At 41.4% G+C, this 18,159-nt stretch overlaps 1 protein-coding gene across 1 annotated transcript in view; it reads left to right on the top strand.

Annotated features, from left to right (window-relative positions):
• The first annotated feature begins 832 nt into the window (after positions 1 to 832).
• Positions 833 to 18,159, top strand: part of LOC109882855 (prostaglandin E2 receptor EP2 subtype-like) — a 29,955-nt gene continuing 12,628 nt past the window's right edge. Inside the window, exon 1 of the mRNA XM_031828522.1 lies at positions 833 to 2,150. Within this exon, the coding sequence (XP_031684382.1) occupies positions 1,335 to 2,150 (816 nt within the window). The 5' untranslated portion in view covers positions 833 to 1,334. The remainder of the gene's footprint in view (positions 2,151 to 18,159) is intronic.

Raw genomic sequence — 18,159 nt, 5'->3', positions numbered from 1 at the left:
TCTGTTCCCTCCAGTATTGATGTCACTTCACAGATACATACATTTTAATCTAAGACATACACTATCTATGCCTGGATAAACTGGCCATTCCATTGGCTAAAGACAGGGATATGTAGTGTGTCTCTGAAATGGGCAAATAGAGGATGTAGACTTAAAAGCATAGGAGAGGTTCAGTGAGGGAGGAATCCCCTTTTCCTCTGGCTCAAGTCATGGAGTGGGTAACATGCAGTGAGTGTGGTCTAACAGTTTAACAGGGAGTTGGGTAGGGGAAAGGACAAAGAAAGGGAAAGGAAAAGGTGAGATGAGCAGGAAAGGGGCACACTGGAGGGAATATGGTCGCTTGGGCATCATTAAAAGTAAAAAATACTATTCTCTGTTCTCTCAGAAGTAAAATGATGGCTCAAGTCAAAACAATTTATTATGTTTCCGTTTGCACATGACTTCTGATTTACAGTTTTGTAAACCAAGCAGTTCAGGACTTTTCGCTTAATTATGAGGCTATATAGATTAGGTTATAGTCATACTTAGATTAATTAAATTACCCTTGAAGCCTTTTACTTAATCTAATTTAATCCCCTCTATTGGCTATAAAATAGAACTAGGCTAGTCATCAATGAAATAGAAATAAGAACTTCCAAAACATACAGACCATGTTAAAATGCATTGAATAAGAGTAATCCACATTACCATGACATTCAGCTCAATCAGCTGAGTGTGCCACTCTTGCTTGAGTGTGCCACTCTTCTGAATAAAATCTTTCCACCTCTGTATTGGAGGAGAGGGTGTGTCGACATATCGGTGACGTCCCTGCATTACTTCGCTCAAACAGCTCATTCAGGGAGAGGAACCCATGGCTCACAGACGCAGAACATCCGCGTTATCCTTACCAAAGAAAAACAAGCGCTGGCAAAACATAGACCCTTAAATAATGTACGGAATGACTACACATAGGCTGGTTCAGACTTTTTTTTGTCATTTTTTTCTCTGGACAGGAAACAATATAGAAGTAGGGCAAAGGGTGCCTATATTTTGTGAATCAAGACTTCGCCAGAGTTGTACATTTGTGTGAAGAAAAGGTGGAGAGAGAAAGCGCGCGGCTCCATACTCGATCAACTTGTAGCATGATCTCGCATCACAAGCTCCGGATCACAGCAAAGCAAAACTAAGGCACAAACTTTATTTCATAAGAGGAATAGAAGTTGGCATACTTCACTTTGTGCTTTTTATTTTTGAAGTGCTGAAACAAAAGCACTGTTTTATTCTCAGGAACAGTGAATCGTTTTGGAATCTCACCCAATCAGCACTGAAGTCTTGGACGGAGGCAAAACTCTCCTATGGCAAACGACACCGAGAAAGACCCATGCCACAGCAACCTGCACATCGACAATGGGAACCCGCGCATCAGCGCGATAATGTTCTCTGCCGGAGTGATAGGGAACTTAGCCGCTTTGATCCTTCTGGAGATCCGTCGCAGGAAGGACAAGAGCCGGCAGCGACTGTCGCTCTTCCACGTCCTGGTCACCACGCTGGTCGTCACTGACTTGATGGGCACCTGTCTGGTCAGTCCTTTCGTCCTGGCAGCCTACTCCTTTAACACCACCATTATTTCTATGATTGACAGTAACCCTCCCGCAATGTGTGAGTATTTTGGATTCTGTATGACTTTTTTCAGCTTGGCCACGTTATCTGTCCTCTTCGCAATGGCGCTTGAGCGATGCCTCTCCATTGGATGTCCATACTTCTACGGGCGGCACGTCACCAAACGTTGTGGATACATCACCATTCCATTCATTTATTTAGTTTGCGGGGTGTTTTGCCTCATGCCCTTTTTGGGTTTTGGGGACTACGTGCAATATTGCCCGGGGACGTGGTGCTTCATTGACATGAATCCGTTAATGCCGGAAGACCGAGTTTATCCAGTCCTTTACGCAACCGTTATGCTCATCCTAGTCCTCGCTATAGCGGCTTGTAACGCCTTTGTCGTATACCACCTGGTTTTGATGTACCGGAGGCGCAAACTAAACGGGGGATCCGTGACAACTCGAAGTAAGAAGGACCGAAGAGTCCTCTCCATGGCCGAAGAGGTCGAACATCTTATAGTACTGGTGTTCATGACGGTGATATTCGTGATTTGCTCCCTTCCTCTGGTGGTAAGTTAAACAATTGTTTTTCTAAGTTATACTATTCGTCTGTTTTCCTCCCGGGTGTACCCTTAAATGTATTGATTGCATATTTGTATTTCTATTACCTTCTCAAAGTCAATAAAATGAATCTGTGACTTTACAGGTTTGCCACTCCATGTTATTTTATTATTATTCTTGTTATGATTATTACTACTATTATTCATAATAGAATACATGCAACATAAAAGGTTCCTACAGAAACTTTAATACCCTAGAAGGTTCTTTGAGTAACCTTTTTAAAAGGTTCCTCAGGGAAAATGTTCCTGGAGGCCCTTTAGGTGTTCTGCTGGTGTTTCAATCTGAAGAACCCCTAAAGGTGCCTCGAGGAACATTTTTTTTTAAAGAGTGTAACTATCGCCTATCAATTGAGAAATAAAATGTTGCTTGATTCAATTGTGCAAAAAAAATCAGTGTTAGTCAATGAAGTACTCAGAGATACAAACCTGCCATTGTTCAGTGATATTCAACATTTTGATCTCAAAATAGGTCATCCATGTGAATTGTGTAGATTTGTATAAAATAAAAAAATAAAAACGTTTTGGGGGGGGTCTGATGAAAAGTATCCAGACACAGAGTTGTATCACCCATTTAGCTATAAAAGAGAGGCGCAGACAGATATTCTCCCTGGAAGAATCTCAGTTGCATGCTCCTTGTGTCCTCTTCACGCCCCTTCTCAAAACCCATTGGAGAATGTCAGAGGGGAGGGAACTCTGGCTTTCTCATCAATTAACAGTAAAAAAAAAAAGCAGTAAACAAAAGGCGAATGGAGATCCAAATAACCAAAACAGCCTACAGCGAGATGCAGCCATGCACAGTTTTTGTTACCTTTTTGGACCCTCACCAGGTTGCATCCCTGATACAATGTCAACCGTTGATGAACATTCATATTTGATCATGTATCAACAACAAGATAGGAACCTATACTAAAAATACAATAATAGTTATTGTTATCAACCATACCAATCACAATACTAATCTTACTGATAAAAATGATTTGTTTAGATACATTGAGGGAAAAAAGTATTTAATCCCCTGCTGATTTTGTACATTTGCCCACTGACAAAGAAATGATCAGTCTATAATTTTAATGGTAGGCTTATTTGAACAGTGAGAGACAGAATAACAACAAAATAATCCAGAAAACCGCATGTCAAAAATGTTATAAATTGATTTGCAGTTTAATGAGGGAAATAAGTATTTGACCCCTCTCAATCAGAAAGATTTCTGGCTCCCAGGTGTATTTTATACAGGTAACGAGCTGAGATTAGGAGCACACTCTTAATCTCAGTTTGTTACCTGTATAAAAGACACCTGTCCACAGAACCAATCAATCAATCAGATTCCAAACTCTCGACCATGGCCAATACCAAAGAGCTCTCCAAGGATGTCAGGGACAAGATTGTAGACCTACACAAGGCTGGAATGGGCTACAAGCCAAGCAGCTTGGTGAGAAGGTGACAAAAGTTGGTGCGATTATTCGCAAATGGAAGAAACACAAAAGAACTGTCAATCTCCCTCGGCCTTGGGCCCCATGCAAGATCTCACCTCGTGGAGTTGCAATGATCATGAGAACGGTGAGGAATCAGCCCAGAACTACACGGGAGGATCTTGTCAATGATCTCAAGGCAGCTGGGACCATAGTCACCAAGAAAACAAATGGTAACACACTACGCCGTGAAGGACTGAAATCCTGCAGCGCCCGCAAGGTAGCATATATACTTGCCCGTCAGAAGTTTGCCAATGAACATCTGAATGATTCAGATGACAACTGGATGAAAGTGTTGTGGTCAGATGAGACCAAAATGTAGCTCTTTGGCATCAACTCAACTCGCTGTGTTTGGAGGAGGAGGAATGCTGCCCATGACCCCAAGAACACCATCCCCACCTTCAAACATGGAGGTAGAAACATTATGCTTTGGGGGTGTTTTTCTGCTAAGGGGACAGGATAACTTCACCGCATCAAAGGGACGATGGACAGGGCCATGTACCGTCAAATCTTGGGTGAGAACCTCCTTCCCTCATCCATGGCATTGAAAATGGGTCGTCGATGGGTATTCCAGCATGACAATGACCCAAAACACACGGCCAAGGCAACAAAGGAGTGGCTCAAAAAGAAGCACATTAAGGTCCTGGAGTGGCCTATCCAGTCTCCAGACTCTAATCCCATAGAAAATCTGTGGAGGGAGCTGAAGGTTCGAGTTGCCAAACGTCAGCCTCGAAACCTTAATGACTTGGAGAAGATCTGCAAAGAGGAGTGGGATGAAATCCCTCCTGAGATGTGTGCAAACCTGGTGGCCAACTACAAGAAACGTCTGACCTCTGTGATTGCCAACAAGGGTTTTGCCACCAAAGTACTAAGTCATGTTTTGCAGAGCGGTCAAATACTTATTTCCCTCATTAAAATGCAAATCAATTTATAACATTTTTAACATGTGTTTTTCTGGATTTTTTTGTTGTTATTCTCACTGTTCAAATAAACCTACCATTAAAATTATAGACTGATCATTTCTTTGTCAGTGGGCAAATGTACAAAATCAGCAGGGGATCAAATACTTTTTCTCCCTCACTGTACATGGAGAATATTTCACAGGTCAATAATAAAACTCATAGGCATGTAGAGCAACTAACAAAGCATTAGCACATCGAATAAGAGCTTTCTAAGTGGTTTCTAATTTGAGTAATTTAGCTGTTTTACAACTGACCTTGCATTACTTTGAAGTCTGGTTTCCCTATCCCTCTCTACAGCAAAAAAGTTTGCCATTCAACATTTGTTGGTAATTTACCCCCCTCATAAATTCCAAGGATTAGGGTTAGGCTCTTCAGTTAGTACCTGCTCTCCATCCAGGAAGAGCTGTACATGGCTCTCATCCGGCAAAGGGATTCTATTCTTATGTATGGGGAATTTTACACACTCTAAGAAGAAAACAAAGAAAAGATACAAAGAAAAAAGATTAAGCTTACTCGGGTCATATTTCAAACAGTAAGTTAACAACTGATCACACCTTACACAGTATTACTACCAACCTTGCATTTATTTATTCATCTGCTGGCAAATACATACCCTGTCTGTAATATACAGCCCACTTTTATATTCTTTGAGGAGGTAGGGGAGGAGCAAAATGGCTGCATTGACCTTGATACCTTAAATTGGAGGGTGTGTAATAAAAAGGCAGGATTAGAATATTATGAAGCAGGGATAATCAACCAGATTCAACGCAGGATGATTTTTAAATGTAATTCATCTTTTTTTCTTTATTTTTCTTCTTCTCTTAAGTGGATGGTTGGGGGGCGGGAACATAATTACAAATCATTTGTAGATTGCAAATTGACCGCAAGAAGGCCAAACAGATATTTAACCTAATCATTTCAAACCTTGCTTGCGTTTTTATAAGATCACGTGTCTCTCGATAATGCATGGGAATACTTCGGAACATATTTCCGAAATTAAAATCAATTGGAGATGATTTACTGGTCTTGTTATGCTGCTGGAAATGTGATGGAATTTACAATGTGAAGAAAATACCCAAGCCAGCACATTATGATCTGGGTATGAACAATGGTGTTAAAAGGTTATTAGTGTGTGAGTTCATGTGAGTAGGAAAATTGAAGAATTTATACATATCCCTTCCCCGTCTGGTCTTTCAACGAGTAGTACATTTGAATGAGCGACATTTAGTTACTTTTGGAAAAGACAAATATTGTCCATGTACAGAACACACAATCACAGAGCAAATACATCCAAATACTTTACATGTTTATAAATCCATAGTGAGCTTTAAACATCGTCTTGCTTTGGTCTGAAATACTGAGGACCGAACAGGCCACCCCAATGCACCATCCAGAAAGACATACTGTAAATTAGACACAAACACAACATGAGTATTCAATATCAAATGCATCTCACTAATGTGATTGATTTATTCTCCTTTTTGTCAAGTTTAACATTACCTACATTGGGTCATCCCACGCTCTCTGTGTGTGTCTTACCTGTTTGTGGAGGTTGATACATTTCTCTATCACAGCTCCCAAACTCTCTACAACTTAACTGAACAGGGGCAGGATAAGACAAGGACTAAAGGGAGGAGGATGGAAAGAGATGGTGAGAGAGTCTATCATGGGTTTAAAATATTTCGTCAAGTTTACAACTCAGTATCCTGTGTTGCAAGTTTAACATAACCTAGATTGGGTCATCTGTGTGTGTGTCTTACCTGTTTATGGAGGCTGAGTTTCTCACAGCACCCAAACTCTCAACAACTTAGACTATGCAGATATCACTCTTCCATTTCCTGCTTGCTAAACTTCTAATAGTTTTCCTAATTTCAGTTTATGTGGCAAAACATATGGCAAAACGTATGGCCCAGTATATCACTGGGGCCAATCTTCCTGCCATCCAGGACCTCTATACCAGGTGGTGTCAGAGGAAGGCCCTAAAAATTGCCAAAGACTCCAGCTACGCTAGTCAGACTGTTCTCTCTGCTACCACATGGCAAGCGGTACCTGGAGCGCCAAGTCTAGTTCCAAGAGGCTTCTAAACAGCTTCTAACCCCAAGCCATAAGACTCCTGAACAGTTAGCCTTTTGATTATCTGGACTATTTGCATTAAACCCCCCTCACCCCCATCTTTACTCTGCTGCTACTCTGTTTATAATCTATGGAGTCACTTTACCTACATGTACGTATTACCTCGACTAACCTGTGCGGGGGTACCGGTACCCCCTGTATATAGGCTCATTACTATTATTTTATTGTTGCTCTTTAATTATTTGTCGTTTTTCAATTTTATTCTTTACTTAACACTTATTTTTCTTAACTGCATTGCCGGTTAAGGGCTTGTATAAGTAAGCATTTCACTGTAAGGTAATACCTGTTGTATTCGGTGCATGTGCATGTGACAAATAACATTTAATTTGATTGTACTGTTTTTTGATAATAGTTTGAATTATTATTGTTAGCTAGTGAATAGCTAACATTTACCCACCTTTCACGTCGATCCGTTGCAAGTCGTCTCTCACCTGTCTTGCCTCCAACCATCCGTGCACTTCCCGCCTCCAGTGCGTCTTTGAACCAACGGTCTCCATTCGAATTATACATACAAGCGCCCTTTAATCACGAGCGCACTGCTGGTTCCAAAGCGAACCACTCTTTTGAAAAGGGTTCTCAAAAGCACACCTTAAGTCTACAAATGTTTAAAAACAAACTGATGGCAGAGTATGGGTTCTTAAATTAACCTTAAAACCTCAAAACCTCTTAAATGCAATCAAAAATATAATCTCCCCAAGCGTAATTATTTATCATGAGGGCCATAAAAAATAACTAGTAATGCTAAATACTCCAAGAAAGGATCAAAACTCACCTTTCTGGTAAAAATAGTTATAAATTGCTGAAGTGTAGGTACTTTTGAGGGGAAAAAAATACACATTTGTGTATTGAGTGTTAGAGAAAATGTGCATATTTTCTAAAGGTCTCTCTTGATCAAACCGTCTGCCCCCATCGCTGTGAACATATCACAGAGCTCTAGCTTGGCTTCCTGAACTTGTTAAGGAACCCGTCTTTCATATTAATAATTTCCATCTATGACAAACAGAAAGTGGTGTTCACTTAAAGTCTATGAATTATTTTATATGAATGGCTATGAATCGATCTCTGAATGTGTTACAGCGACGAAACCGCAATCTCCTGCTGGGTTACCAGGCATATTGTTGTTAGTGGCTGTGACAGAGTTCAGCCAGGAGTTGATGGACAGTCGGAAGAGCGAATTAAATGGTTGGAGGGACATCCCAGCTTCATGTGGTGTCAGATTTCACATCCTGGTGTCAGACATACTCCTGTGTCCATGAGAATCATGGCTACCGCTCAATGCAAGCCATTTCAATCTCGGGTGTCGGTCGAAACTGAAAAATGTCAGTCGAAACCGGTACCAGAACCACACATGTCCCCAAAACAGGGGACTTTACATCTAAGAGGTTTAAGGTTCCTTCTTTAACCTTGTAATATTCTTAAAATACACCCAATGTGTTTCTATCAGTGGCGTATATTCATGGGTGCCAAAGGATGAATTTACCAAGAAACTATACCAAGAAAAAAAACACAATGTGTTTTGTTTCATACATTCAGCCTTTCATACATTCAGTCTGCAAATTGAAGGAAATGTATCTCAGCGGAGAAAGCATCCATCCGAGTGAACGAAACAGTACCCCTCTGTCTTAGCATCTGATGCTGTCTGATCAAAAAGAGTATGACATTGTTGCCGCCTGTAGCATCGAATGCAAGGGAAGCCAGCAAGCATTTGGCTTCCCTTGATAAAAAAATAAGTCAAGGGAAGCCAGTTTGGATTTGGCTTCAGACCAATCACATCACAAGCCAAATGTCATTGACAATTTTTTAATTGTTGCATGTTGTTGTGATGTGGCCTTTCTGCCCCTGGCCTGAGAGGATGAAGATCAACACAAGATGTAGTAGGCTAATGTTAACGTGGTGTATCGTTGCACATGAAAGGAAGTTGGCTAAACTACTTGCTCGCTAGCCAAGTACCCTAGGACAACAAAAACTAAAAATGTTTAATGTATAACAGAGTCATAGACTGTTTAGGCAACATGAAAGAGGATGGCATTGGCAGGGTGAGTCAACATGTTTTTTCTACTTGCACGCACACAATCACACAAATCAGTACCATGGACAGCCACATCATATTTAGCTTATTGGACTAAATCGATTTTGGTATCTTTTAGTTGTCACTGTTTTATACCAAGTGTAGGTGATTAGATGACGTTGATTAGTGAAGGCAGCTCCTGTTTTCTTTGCGACTTGCGGTAACTCGCTGTGGTTCAAAATCAATAGTTGTTTAGTAGTCCGAAAATGTTGGAAACATTACCTTGTTTGACCATGCTGTGGGTCATGTACAGTTGAAGTCGGAAGTTTATATACACTTAGGTTGGAGTCATTCAACCACTCCACAAATTTCTTGTAAACAAATAGTTTTGGCAAGTCGGTTAGGACATCTACTTTGTGCATGACAAGTCGTTTTCCCCAAAAACGTTTACAGACAGATTTTTTCACTTATAATTCACTGTATCACAATTCCAGTGGGTCAGACGTTTACATACACTGAGTTGACTGCCTTTAAACAGCTTGGACAATTCCAGAAAATGGTGTCATGGCTTTGAAGCTTCTGATTGACTAATTGACATCATTTGAGTCAATTGGAGGTGGATGTATTTCAAGGCCTACCTTCAAAATCAGTGCCTCTTTGCTTGATATCAAAAGAAATCAGCCAAAACCTCAGAAAAAAATGTAGACCTCCACAAGTCTGGTTCATCCTTGGGAGCTATTTACCAATGCTATTTACCAATAGTACGCAAGTATAAACACCATGGGACCACGCAGCCGTCATACCGCTGAGGAAGGAGACGCATTCTGTCTCCTGGAGATGAACGTACTTTGGTGAGAAAAGTTCAAATCAATCCCAGAACAACAGCAAAGGACCTTGTGAAGATGCTGGAGGACACAGGTACAAAAGTATCTATATCCACAGTAAAACGAGTCCTATATCAACATAACCTGAAAGGCCGCTTAATAAGGAAGAAGCCCCTGCTCCAAACCCGCCATTAAAAAAAAGCCAGACTACGGTTTGCAACTGCACATGGGGACAAAGATCGTACTTTTTGGAGAAATGTCCTCTGGTCTGATGAAACAAAAATAGAACTGTGACCATCATTTGACCATCATTATGTTTGGAGGAAAAAGGGGGAGGCTTGCAAGCCAAACACCATCCCAACCGTGAAGCACGGGGGTGGCAGTGTCATGTTGTGGGGGTGCTTTGCTGCAGGAGGGACTGGTGCACTTCACAAAATATATGGCATCATGACAATTATGTGGATAGTGTATATTGAAGCAACATCTCAAGACGTCAGTCAGGAAGTTAAAGCTTGGTCACTGTTACGAATCCCTTTTGGCCCGACAGTCTAGGGGGGATGGTAATGAGACCCGTAACATAACTCATGCAAATTATTGTGACAAAGTAAAAGTGTACGAAATAACCACGACAAAAGAAATCTACCGTCAAACTCCAGGTTTATTTATAAACACACGGTAATGGGGGGGAAGCAGGAAAAGGGGCTGAGCTGGACCCAAGGAAAGAAACCATAAATATACAAAAACATCCCTAAGCTAGACTAGCCTACTTTAACAACAGCTAACTAACCAAAAATACAGTGGGTGGTCCGCCCAGTTCTAACTAGTGTATTTAACAAAGTTCACCTACTGGTAGTGTATGCCCATGGGCGACTTGTCTTGGTTTCCCCTTTTCCCACCAGCAATCAAACACAAACACCATAACCAAAACAATACTCACAGGTGATGACAAAGTGCTATGGAGGTGCTCAAACAAAAGAGAGGTTTAAGACAAAGAGAGAGTGAAACACAGAGATCTACATACATGGCATTTACAGAGAGATATTGAGCTAGCTCTAGAGCAAACAAATGATGGGGTTTTTAAACCATGGGGAAGGAACTGTGATAGGGTAGGAAATAGGAGGAGGTGTGTCTTCTGATTGATGGTTGATTGTTGACTGATTGGGGAGTGATGATTTTCACCTGTGAGGGGAGAAGGAGAGAAAAGAAACACACACACAGGATACACACACACAGGATAACAGGATAACCGTAACACTTGTATTCGTAACAGTCGCAAATGGGTCTTCCAAATGGACAATGACCCCAAGCATACTTCCAAAGTTGTGGCAAAATGGTAAGGACAACAACGTCAAGGTATTGGAGTGGCCATCACAAATCCCTGACCTCAATCCTAAAAAATTTGTGGGCAGAACTGAAAAAGCGTGTGTGAGCAAGGAGGCCTACAAACCTAACCCAATTAGACCAGCTCTGTCAGGAGGAATGGGCCAAAATTCACCCAACTTATTGTGGGAAGCTTGTGGAAGGCTACCCGAAACGTTTCACCCAAGTTAAACAATTTAAAGGCAATGCTACCAAATAATAATTTAGTGTATGTAAACTTCTCACCCACTGAGAATGTGATGAAAGAAATCAAAGCTGAAATAAATAAATCTCTCTATTTCACATTCTTAAAATAAAGTGGTGATCCTAACTGACCTAAGACAGGGAATTTTTACTAGGATTAAATGTCAGGAATTGTGGAAAACTGAGTTTAAATGTATTTGGCTAAGGTGTATGTAAACTTCTGACTTCAACTGTAACTGTTTGCTACATGCTATATGTTATGATGGCATGCTATATGTTATGATGGCAGCCACAATATAATAATTATTTTAGCATCCTTCCAAAACACATACTTCCACCATTTTCTGCCTGTGCATCCAACATTGTAATAGATCCTCAGTTGGTTGAGATAGAAAACCCAGCCCATTTTCTTGTCGTAATCCATTACAAGCTCTGGAACAGATACTTTTGTATATATAGTGTGTATGTGGACACCCCTTCAAATTAGTGGATTCTGTTGCTGACGGGTGTATACAATCGAGCACTAAGCCATGCAATCTCCATAGACAAACATTAGCAGTAGATTGGCCATACTGAAGAGCTCAGTGACTGTCAACGTGGCATCGTCAAAGGATGCCACCTGTCCAACAAGTCAGTTCATCAACTTTCTGCTCTACTGGAGCTGCCCAGGTCAAATGTAAGTGCTGTTATTGTGAATTGGAAACATCTAGGAGCAACAACGGCTCAGCCACGAACTGATAGGCCACACAAGCTCACAGAATGGGACCGTGTAGCACATACAAATCGTCTTTCCTTGGTTGCAACCCTCACTACAGAGTTCCAAACTGCCTCTGGAAGCAACGTCAGCACAAGAACTGTTCGTCGGTAGCTTCATGAAATGGGTTTCCATGGCCGAGCAGCCGCACACAAGCCTAAGATTCACCATGCACAATGCCAAGTGTCGGCTGGAGTGGTGTAAAGCTCGCCGCCATTGGACTCTGGAGCAGTAGAAACACGTTCTCTGGAGTGATGAATCACGCTTCACCATCTGGTAGTCCAACGGACCAATCTGCGTTTGGCAGCCCTAATCACCGAACATCAATGCCCGACCTCACTAATGCTCTTGTGGCTGAATGGAAACAAGTCCCCGGATCAATGTTCCAACATCTAGTGGAAAGCCTTCCCAGAAGAGGGGAGGATGTTATAGCAGCAAAGGGGGGAAACTTTTTTCAATTTAAATTACTATACAAAATTCTTGCAACTAATAGAATGTATATTTAACAATCTTCCCAGCTCTGCAGATTCTGCTGTGAGGATGCAGAGTCATTAGATCATTTATTTTGGTATTGGTCCAGGAATGGCTGAAGAATTGCAACATTTGCCTAGAACTAACGCTACAGATAGCAATACTGGGTGATTTGAAAAGACATAATCAATCAATCAATAATATAATAATTATTTTAGCAAAAATGTTTATTTTTAATTTACAATCTGTAGAAGCTATGAGAATAGGAAGGTTAAATTATTTTGTGAAGCATCACAGCACAGTTGAAAAATATATGGCAAATAGAATGTTGAGAGATAGATGGGAGGGGTTGAATGGAGCTGAAGGGTGGCACTAATAACAAGATAAACAATGTAAAACATACGGGATCTGTAGAATGTATATAGGTTCGGAACTTTTGGGAAATAGCATAGTTACAAATAGAAATCAAACTGGATGGACATCAGAAATAGAGGAAGGACTAAGAACAAACAAGAGAGAACTATTGTAAAGTAGACTGTGTCTGTAAAATGTATATAGGATGTGTAAATTGAAGGTAAAAGCAGAAGTGTTTATTAGTTTACTCCAATTGGGGGATCGGTGGAAGGGTTTGCGGGGAATAATAATAATAAAGGTATATTCTATAAAAAAAGTATGTAAGTCTATATAGGTATGTGTATGTACATGCATGCGTGTATGGATATATATATTTACCCCAAAAATATGGTGGATTGGAAATGATGCAGACAATTACATTGATGGAAGCAACATTCTTTCCGCAATATTAAACTGATCCACCCCTTAAAAAAGCAAAGGGGGACCAACTCCATATTAATTCATCTTCTGCACATCTATCACTACAGTGTTTAAATGCTAAATTGTAATTACTTCGCCACTACAGCCTATTTATTGCCTTACCTCATTTGCACACACTGAATATAGATTTTTTTTCTATTGTGTTATTAACTGTACGTTTGTTAATTCCATGTGTTGTTGTTTGTGTCGCTTTGCTTTATCTTGGCCAGGTCGCAGTTGTAAATGAGAACTTTTTCTCAACTGGCCTACCTGGTTAAATAAAGGTAAAATATATATATATATTTTTTTTGGAAATGACCATGATTTTAGAATGAAATGTTCGACGAGCAGGTGTCCACATACTTTTAGTCATATAGTGTAAGTTCCTACCATTTTTAAAAACAACTTCAAAACCCCTGCCACTGTCACTTCAGGCCCAGGCAGTATGGTACAAGGGTGAATGGTGGGACTTGGGGAAGACACAGTCCATGGAAACGTAGGCTCCTCTCTTGGGTGTGCCCCCTCTCTTTCTCTCCATGTTCCTCTCCCTCCACTCTCCTCTCGCTCCCCTCCTCACTCCACATCTCTATCCCCCCAATCATCTCTAACTCCTCATCCTCCCTGCATTTTTGCTCCTGAGCCCTGACTCTCCATAGCCTTTCATTTGCTTTCACTGACTTAGAGGAACAGAGGGAGAGGAGAGGATCAACAAATAACACATAATCTTGCTCTCTCACACTGTCTGTCTCCCTTCCTGTCTTTTAATCAACCATAAACACTCTTCCTAATTAGGGGTTTCCATAATAAATTGTGTGATACAGTTACACACCTTCCAATTCCCCCAACTTGTCAGCTGGCTATGTAAACATATATCCAACTCATCATATGAGCTCCACTTCATGGGCATCTCCCCTAACACGACAGCTACGCTGTCAAATAATATGAAAACGAGGCAATATATAGCCTTTGGATATTTGCACCTAGCAAACATGACAAACCATAAACTTAACACAACAGAAAACACAAATTACTCCGGCCTTCATTTCGGTGGCTAGTTAGATGTTTGTCTGTGTGACAGCTGAGGTGACGTTTCGTGAGTGCAGCTCAAATTTACCACTACATACAGCTTTTCTTGTCTGACAGACTAACTAGCTTGCTAGCAGCAGGCCATTTCCATATGAGTTAGCTGACTATATACAGCTGAACACTGAAACTATTTCCATGAGACAGAGCTCAATCATTCGAGCTCCACCAATGATATGCTCGCCTATACCAACAAAGTTATCATGACATGACAGGACTTGCTAATCTTAGAGCTATTCCCCAAGTTTCACGCCATCAAACATCGACAACACCAAACATACAGTATATCTGCTGTTTACTTATTTCACTCACCTCCACATCATCGCTTTTCAAAGTGCAAGGATGGGTCTGAATCCGTATCGCCAACCAACATAGAGATACAACCTCTTTCACAGTGAAAAATCGTGTCCGCTTTCAGCACGTTCATTTTGAGTAATGAAGTGAAAAAAACTGTAAAAATTTTAATAACAGCATAACCTGTTTCTGGTTGATGACAAAAGCCACACGAATACGACGACAGGTTGTTAGCAAGTTAATTTAAGGATTTTGACAAAGATATTATTGTTCGGAAAACAAGGCCAATCCCGGCCGCTATAGTAATTTAAAGAAAAGCTGTTGACTGCCACAATGGGTTCTAAAGAGTTAATTTGTCACGCCTGCTCCCGCTCTCTGGGGCTCGAGGGCACCAGGCTGCCCATCTTTACGCACACCTGTCACCACCATTACGCGGCATCAGTGCTTCATTGGACTTACCTGGACTCATCACTTTATTGATTGCCTCCTCTATATCTGTCTATTCCCCAGTTTGATCCTGTTTCAGCATTAATGTCGTTATGTTTCCCTTGTCCAGACGCTGTCCGTGTTTTGTTTAATGTGTTATTTATTAAATATTCACTCCCTGTACTTGCTTCTCGTCTCCCAGCGTCTGTCCTCACAGAATGCTGACACCAATATTGGAATCAGGGAGTTTTTTGTTTTGGTTGGTGTGTCGGTTTCGGGTGCTGCTGCCAAAGGAACCGGGGATGCCTCAGCTGGCTCATCAGGCTTCCACACCTTAACTTGTTCGAGAGCTTTTCTTGCCTCGGTTGGCTCGGCAGGCTCCCATCCCACGTCATGCCTCAGCCGGCTCATCAGGCTCCCACGCCTCTGCTGGCCTCTGTCAGGCTCGCCTAGGTGGGATGCCGGGTGGTACCCCTAGAGGGGGGAGAGTACTGCTTGAGGGCGCCAGGCTGCCCATCATACGCATACCTGTCACCATCATTACGCGCATTAGCGCTTCATTGGACTCACCTGGACTCCATCACTTTATTGATTGCCTCCTCTATCTATCTATTCCTTAGTTTCAGCATTAATGTTATCCGTAGCCAATGTGAGTAAGACCTTTATACAGGTCAATATTCACAAGGCCGCAAGGCCAGACAGATTACCAGGACGTGTACTCTGAGCATGCGCTGACCAACTGGCAAGTGTCTTTACTGACATTTTCAACCTGTCTGTATTACCAACATGTTTCAATGTTTCAAGCAGACCACCATAGTCCATGTGCCCAAGAACACTAAGGTAACCTGCCTAAATGACTCCGACTCATAGCACTCATGTCTGTAGCCATGAAGTGCTTTGAAAGGCTGGTCATGAGACCATTATCCCAGAAACCCTAGACCCACTCCAATTTGCATACCGCTCCAACAGACCCACAGATGATGCAGTCTCTATTGCACTCCACACTGCCCTTTCACACCTGGACAAAAGGAACACCTATGTGAGAATGCTATTCATTGACTACAGCTCAGGGTTCAACACCATAGTGCCCTCAAAGCTCATCACTAAGCTAAGGACCCTGGGACTAAACACCTCCCTTTGCAACTGGATCCTGGACTTCCTGACGGGCCGCCCCAAGGTGGTAAAGGTAGGTAACAACACATCCGCCACGCTGATCCTCAACACGGGGGCCCCTCAGGGATGCATGCTCAGTCCTCTCCTGTACTCCCTGTTCACTCATGACTGCATGGCTAGGCACGACTCCAACACCATCATCAAGTTTGCCGTTGACACAACAGTCGTTGGCCTGATCACCAAAAACGATAAGACAGCCTATAGGGAGGAGGTGAGAGATGTGGCTGTGTGGTGCAAGGACAACAACTTCGCCCTCAAAATGATCAAGACACATGATTGTGACTACAGAAAAAGGAGGACCTAGCACAACCCCATTCTCAACTAACATGGTCCAAATACACTAAGACAGTCGTGAAGAGGGCACTACAAAGCCTATTCCCCCTCAAGAGACAAAAAACATTTGACATCGTCCTCAGATCCTCAAATGGTTCTACACCTGGTTGCATCACTGCCTGGTATGGCAGCAGCTCGGCCTCCGACCGCAAGGGACTACAAAGGGAAGTACATACGGCCCATTTCATCACGGGGACCAAGCTTCCTTTCATCCAGGAACTCTATACCAGGCGGTGTCAGAGGAAGGCCGTAAAAATGGTCAAAGACTCCAGCCACCCTAGTTTTGAACTGTTCTCTCTGCTACCGCACAGCGAGCGGTACCGGAGCACCAAGTCTAGGTCCAAAAGGCTTCTTAATAGCTTCTACTCCCAAGCCATAAGATTCCTGAACAGCTAATCAAAGGTCTACCCAGAACCCTCTTTTATGCTGCTACCATTCTCTATTTATTATCTATGCATAGTCACTTTAACTCTACCTACATGTACATATTACCTCGACCAACCGGTGTCCCCGCACATGGACTCTGTACCGGTACCCCCTGTATATAGCCTTGCTATTATTATTTTACTGCTGCTGTTTAATTCTTTGTTACTTTTTTTTCTCTTTCTTTTATTTTAAATTACTTAACTAAATATTTTTCCACCGGCACAGGTTTCATACATTCACATATAACGATTAAATATTCATTTACTTTTTGAAAATCTTCCTCTGATTTGTCATGCAAAGGGTCCCAGCTATAACATGTAGTGTCGTTTTATTAGATAAAATCCTTCTTTATATCCCAAAAGGTCTGTTTAGTTGGCGCCATTGATTTGAGTAATCCACTCATTCAACTTGCCGTTAAAGGAATCTGAAAATCTACCCCTAAACTTTGTTTCAACCAGTCAAAACATGTTTCTATTTACTCCTCAGATATCCTAAAATGTAATCAAAATATAATATTTATTTCGGAAAGAAGTATGTTCAATAGTAAGCCGATGTCTTCATGACGTGCTCAAACACAAATTTCCAAGATTGTGTCCTTCTAATAAAACTGTTATTTCTTATTTGTGTTTGAAGTTACAAACCTACAACTTTGAACATAGACTGCTGACACCCTATGGAAGCCATAGGAATTGCATCCAGGGAGCTAATTTACAATATGACCTTTCTCTTGCATTTCTAAGAGGGTGGTCTCTCTCAATTCTGGTTGGTTTTTCTTTGGGTTTTCTCCTACCATATCTATTATGTTATTCTCCTACATTATTTTAACATTTCTACAAACACTACAAAAAGTGTTTTCTTTCCAATGGTATCCTGGCTTCAGGGCCTGAGCTACAGGCAGTTTACTTTGGGCACATCATTCAGACATGAAATGGAGAAAAAAGGGGCCTATCCCTAAGTTAACCTACTAGAGGATACCACTCCACCCACCTCATTGCTGTCTACTTAATTTCTCTCCTATTAAAGTCTATTTGTTGGTTAAGGGGTTGTAAAGTAAGCATTTCACTGTAAGGTTGTATTCAGCACATGTGACTAAATTTGATTAGATTTTCAACTTACCATTGTATTTTTTTATTTATTTAACCTCCTTGAGATGGGGAAAACATGTTTTTTATTATTAAGTTGAACATGTGCTCTTCATGTCAGTTTCTTCACCAACTTACACTATTC

Source organism: Oncorhynchus kisutch, linkage group LG7 (genome assembly GCF_002021735.2).
Source record: "Oncorhynchus kisutch isolate 150728-3 linkage group LG7, Okis_V2, whole genome shotgun sequence".
NCBI classification, from domain to species: domain Eukaryota; kingdom Metazoa; phylum Chordata; class Actinopteri; order Salmoniformes; family Salmonidae; genus Oncorhynchus; species Oncorhynchus kisutch.
Note: the sequence above shows the minus strand (reverse complement) of the source record. Positions and strands in the feature narration are given on the sequence as shown.